Source organism: Lipotes vexillifer, unplaced genomic scaffold, assembly GCF_000442215.2.
Source record: "Lipotes vexillifer unplaced genomic scaffold, Lipotes_vexillifer_v1.1 scaffold988, whole genome shotgun sequence".
Lineage (NCBI taxonomy): Eukaryota > Metazoa > Chordata > Mammalia > Artiodactyla > Lipotidae > Lipotes > Lipotes vexillifer.
In genome coordinates this window covers 401143-406793 of record NW_006797916.1, presented here as the reverse complement: position 1 = coordinate 406793, position 5651 = coordinate 401143, and the positions used below count along the sequence as shown (strand labels likewise).

General features: G+C 53.3%; 1 protein-coding gene across 1 annotated transcript in view; it reads left to right on the top strand.

Moving 5' to 3' along the window:
• The window catches only part of HDAC4 (histone deacetylase 4), a 221648-nt gene that overhangs the window by 194946 nt on the left and 21051 nt on the right, over window positions 1-5651 (top strand). Inside the window, 2 exon segments of the mRNA XM_007469941.1 lie at window positions 17-136; window positions 859-956. Of these exon segments, the coding sequence (XP_007470003.1) occupies window positions 17-136; window positions 859-956 (218 nt within the window).

Sequence of the window (5651 nt, the reverse complement as noted above, 5' to 3'; positions counted from 1 at the left end):
CCCCCCGCCCTTCCAGGACGTGCACCACGGGAACGGGACCCAGCAGGCCTTCTACAGTGACCCCGGCGTGCTGTACGTCTCGCTGCACCGCTACGACGACGGGAATTTCTTCCCGGGCAGCGGGGCACCCGACGAGGTGAGCGGGGCTCCCCCCGTGCTGGGCCTGGGGGGGGCATGAGAACAGGTGCGGCCACACCTGCAACGCAGAGCAAGGGCTCCCAGCGGGGATGGGGGCAGCCGTCAGCCTCGATTCCATCGCCTGTGCCCACGTGGGCTTCACCTTGTCCAAGTACAGATGGAAAACAGTAGAGCTTTCTGGTTCTAATCCAGACAGACCGCAGGATTTATGAACGGGTGAGAGTGGGGTGCCCTTGTCCTGCAGGAGAGGCTGCTGTGTGCAGTCACAGTGCAGCTCCAAGCCACGCCCTTCGTCCTGTCGCTTGGGCGGGGGCCGTCCTCTCGCCTGTCCGGTGCCACACGGTGGGCCCCGGAGTGGCAGGATCCTGTGGGACACCCCGATGCCCCAGCAGAGCCCCACATTCTGAACAAAGAGGCCCCGACAGTGGGGAATCCCGCCCAAGGAAAAAGGATCGTCTGCCTCTGGGTCTCCTTCTGGGAAGGAAGTTGGGGAGGACAGTCTTGCTCGCAGGGCCCTGTGGGCGCACGCTGCCGGCCCCTTCCCTGGGCAGGGCAGCCCCACACGCTCCACCCGTGGAGGGGGACGGGGGCCCTGCCTCTGAAAATGCTCCATCGTTGAAGGCAGTGTGTCGGGGCCTTGGGGACCCGGGCGGGCTAGGGCCGCACCGGCAGGGCCGCCAGGGTCATGGTCTGTGACGCCCATCTCTCTCCTCCATGCAGGTGGGCACGGGGCCCGGCGTGGGCTTCAACGTCAACATGGCTTTCACCGGCGGCCTCGACCCCCCCATGGGAGACGCAGAGTACTTGGCGGCCTTCAGGTAAGAGTCCCGGCTTCCTGCCCCCTGGGGCATTTAGGGAACAATCGGGAATTCGCAGGTGGCTCCAGCTCTTGCGGGGTTTACTGTTTTCCTTTGACCTTCATCTTCCTTCGTGAGCAAGCCCCCCGTCACCCCAACATGGTCCCTGGGCAGGGCCCTCAGCGCCGTGAGCATGTGCCTGCAGGGACCAACCTTTCTGTCTCTGTGTTTTGGAGGAATGGGCTCTGGGGCTTCTCCCAGTTTGCTCTTTTTTTTTTTTTTTTTTTTTTTTTTTGTGTTCGGGGGCCCCTGAATGGATAAAGAAAACGTGACATATATATATATATATATACATACATACACGTGTATAAATGTATATAAAATGGAATACTACTCAGCCATGAAAAAGAATGGAATTCTGCCATTTGCAACAACATGGATGGTTCTAGAGAGTATTATGCTTAATGAAATAAGTCAGAGAAAGACAAATATGCTACATTATTATTTGTATGTGGAATCTTAAAAATAAAACAAAATATGTATGTAACAAAGCAGAAATAGACTCACAGATAAAGAAAACAAAGTAGTGGTTACCACTAGGGAAGGGAAAGTGGGGAAGTGCAAGATAGGGATATGAGATTAGGAGATACAAAGTCCTATGCATAAAGCAAATAATCAACAGGATATATTATACAACATAGAGAAATATAGCCATTTATTTTACACTAACTTTAAATAGAGTATAATTATAAAAATATTGAATTATTATGTTATACACCTGAAACTAATATAATATTGTAAATCAACTGTACTTCAATATAAATGCATGCATACATACATGCATACAGACGGAAGTGTGAAGAACATAGGATAGCTCTTTTTCAAACAATTTTGAAAAAGAAAAACAAAGTTAGAGAGTGAATGTTGAAAATATTTAGGAAGTACAGTGTGAGTATAATGAACAGAGATGGGATTTTACCTTAGCCCATTCCCCATTTCACTAGGTAGCTCAATAAACATTTAGTGATCTGTTGATTCAGTTCAAATGCCCTTGACTGTCTATGCCCTATTGCTGAGTACTGCCCGTGTGTTACTTAGAGGAATATGCCCCATCAGCACTCTTTTTTTTGTTTGTTTTTGTGGTACGTGGGCCCCTCACTGCTGCGGTCTCTCCCGTTGCGGAGCACAGGCTCCGGATGCGCAGGCTCAGCGGCCACGGCTCACGGGCCCAGCCGCTCCGCGGCACGCAGGATCTTCCCAGACCTGGGCACGACCCCGCGTCCCCTGCATTGGCAGGCGGACCCTCAACCACCGCACCACCAGGGACGCCCCCCAGTTTGCTCCTTAAGCCAAAGGTGGCATCTTCAAGTCCGTCTTCTCACCTTCTGTCTGCAGTGTTCCTGTCTTGTGCATTAAATGAAAAACAGGAATCTGTCTCGCGTCTTAACAGTAAGAAAGTGACGGAGACTGAGGCAAGGTGTCAGAAAGTGTTATGTTAATGAAAAGCGGGTGCTCGAATCTGAATGGGCTCATAATCTCCTAATTTTTCTTCCAAAAAACCTTTTGTGAGATAATGGGAAACAGAAATAAATATCCCTCCTTTATCGACATAAAAATCGAGAGACGACTCCGCATTCATCCCGGTTCCTTCACGTTACGCTGGGCTGGTGGAATCGGGCTGCAGGGTGATGTTGTAAAACACAGTGTTTGCCTTTGTCATCAAATGGTGATTTCTGCTTTGATCTGGGCCAGATTGAGGGGATTCCTGGGGCCAGAAATGGGTGCTCTGAGCACAGGTTTCCTTCTCCTGCTGCAGAAGGAGCAAGGTGGCCTGCGGGCCAGCACCTGCCCAAGTGCGAGTCCCAGGGGCCCTCGGGAGGAGGAGAGAGCTCTGTTTGGTGGCGAAGCCGACAGACCTTCAGTCTTTGTTAAAAGCATCCTGTCTGCACCAGGCGTTGGAATCCCATGCAGTTTCCAGAGGACTTTTCTCCCTTTCTCTTTGACTGCGTGCTCTTGTTGTCCTGCATGCAGGTGTGTGTGGTGTGTGTATGTGGGATGCACATGCCTCTGTGTGGACACGTGTGCACCTGTGTTGGTGTGTGTGTGTCTGTGGGTGCGTGTGCGTGTAAGCACAAGTGTGTCGTGTCTGGCGGGTGAGATTCCAGCAAAGGACACACCCGTAAAGGTTTGGCCAAGGACCCTGCCTCATGCTGGGGGGCGGGGGGCAGCAGAGGTCATGGGTCACGTGACCCCTCGCAGCATCTGCTTTCCTCATCTGGAAACTGGGTCCTGGTCGCCGGCCTCCGGGTGGGTGTCCGGCTCTGGTGATGCAAAGGCCTGGCCCCAAGGGTGGCTCAGCCGACATGAGGTCTCTTCCCCAACTGCTTAGTTCATAGAAATAACGGCCCAACAATGACACTGGTCTGTGCAAATAGGAGTCCATCACCTCCTTAGAAGGCCTGCCCCGGTCATCACCTGGGCCGCCTTTTCCTCTGATCTCAGTGGTTTAATTTTGTCGTTGGTTCTTCCTCTTGGTCAGACGTAATGTTGACATTTGCCCTCCCTTATTTAGGGGAGATGGGCTCCCCCAAATGGATACCGCATCTCAAAGCTGCTCATGTACACAGTTAAGTATCGGCTTCAGGAAATCTGAGCCCACCATCACTGGCCGGGGCTGTCACTGCCTGTCCTGAGATGCCCTCCGGCCACCAGCACTTTGTCACCTCCCCCAAGAGAACCGGCCCTCTTAGGGGGCTTCCTTAGAGGTAAAGGGTCTGGACTCCGTGTAAGAGGCATAGATAGAGCCCGAGTGAACTCTGGGGCCTCGGGGGACCCAGTGTCGCTGAATTCTGGTGAGGGCAGAGAAGGAGGGGCTTTCTTTAAACCGTGGATTAAAGCGATGTAAACGGTGGTTCTCTCTTCCTTCAGCCCAGGTTCAGACTGGATCGCCCCCAGGGCCTGTCTCAGCGTGCACTGGGCACTCTGATCGGGGTGGAAAGGCCCGCACCCGGCCCAGCGGGCAGGCGAGGCGGGTCCTGGAGGTCCCCCCACCCCGCCACCCCCGCCACCCCGCCAGGTTTGAGATGGACCTTTCACTCTGAGTCTCTGTTGACAGTCCGTTTTAGTCTTCTGCCAAGCATGTACACGATGATGCCCTATCAAATGAACTTTGTAAAGCTCAGATAGCCTCTTTGAAAAAGGAAAATTGTTTCAGGATTTTTAATTTTTGATTTTAATGTAAAGCAGCACTTTGAAGTTTACAATTTATGGTTCCCTGGGCATCCCTTTTCCCTCCTTCTGCCCCGCTCCCTGGGGGCCCCAGGCCATGCGTGCCTTCATGCTTTCGAGGCAGCACCTTGTGCTCAGACCCACGCCTGCCTCGTTGCATTTCAGGAGATCAAGCCTGAGATGAGGAAGAGATAAGAAAATTGCCCCTAATGAAATCCAGAGGCAGCCGCACTTTCTCCTGGGCTCGGAGACTTGTAGGAGAAAAGGGAACCTTAATTCAAACCAGCCAGGCCATCGGCTTTGAAGTTTGCTGAGCAGGGCTGAGGCCTCCGGGCCAGGAGATAATGATGCACTTTTCTTAACCCCTCACTTACCTGCCGCCTGGCAGTGCAGAGATGGAGCTGGGGTTGTTCGTGCTCTTAGGTCGTAGTTTGGGTTTAAATGCGATATCATAAAGGTTATCAGAGATGGCAGTGAAGCTGGATATTCGAGAGTGGAAGCTTTCGTCTCTTAGTGAGTGAGAGTTGCCTTTAAACTGAGCAGCTGGGCAGGTTCATTTCATTCACCCTGGCCTTTCCAGCCTGGCACGAAGGTTGAGGCTCTTTTGTTTCTTCCATAAGGTATGTTTTGGGGTTTTTTTAACATTTTTTTTTTCTGTTGTGCTAAAATATACATAAAACATATTGTTTGAACCACGTGCGAGTGTACAGTTTGGTGGCCCTGGCTTCATTCACGATGGCGTATCTGTTCCAGAAATGTTGTGCCCCGAGGGCCCAGCTCTCACTGCTATGAAGATATTGACTTGAAAACTGCTAGAGGCAATTCTATATCTCTTTAAGGGCATCCACGTCTTTTCCTATGTAGAGAGTTTGTCTGAGGACATTCTGCAGTGATTTTAGAAGCAAAAAAATATTAGCTAAAAACTCAGAGTTTCGCAATCCCGTGTTCAGCAAGCCATCACTGTACCTGCATAAAAGGGGGCACACGCGGTACCGTCCTCGTGGGTGGCAGGGCCCCGAGCAGGTGAGGCGAGCATGTGATGATGGAGTGGGGCTCACACCTGCCCTCAGGTGAGGGAACTTCCCGGCAAGGCCCCGGAGGAAGAGCCGGCATGGGGTGTCGTGGAGGGTGACGTGCCCGCAGGAGCAGGCCTGATGGTGGAACCCGCCTGTCTGACCCCGACAGTTCTGGAGCCTTCAAGGGCCTGGCCTGCACCGTCACCAGCAGTCTCGCAGCAGCTCGGTGACAGGCTCTGTCCCGGGAGGGGGGGGGGAACCACGCTGGGTTCCCTAGGCGAGCCCAGGAAGGATGAGGGCACCTGGCCAGGGCGGGGAGTAGGGCGGGGGGTCCAGCAAGGTCTCAGGGCACCGGCGTGGGCGGAGGGGGGTCACGCCAGGAGGAGCGGGCTCCAGGTGGGGCTCGGGACCCTCAGCCTTAGCAGATTTTCACGCAAAAAGCTGGAAAGTGTTCCCAGTCTGGCAGCTGGGC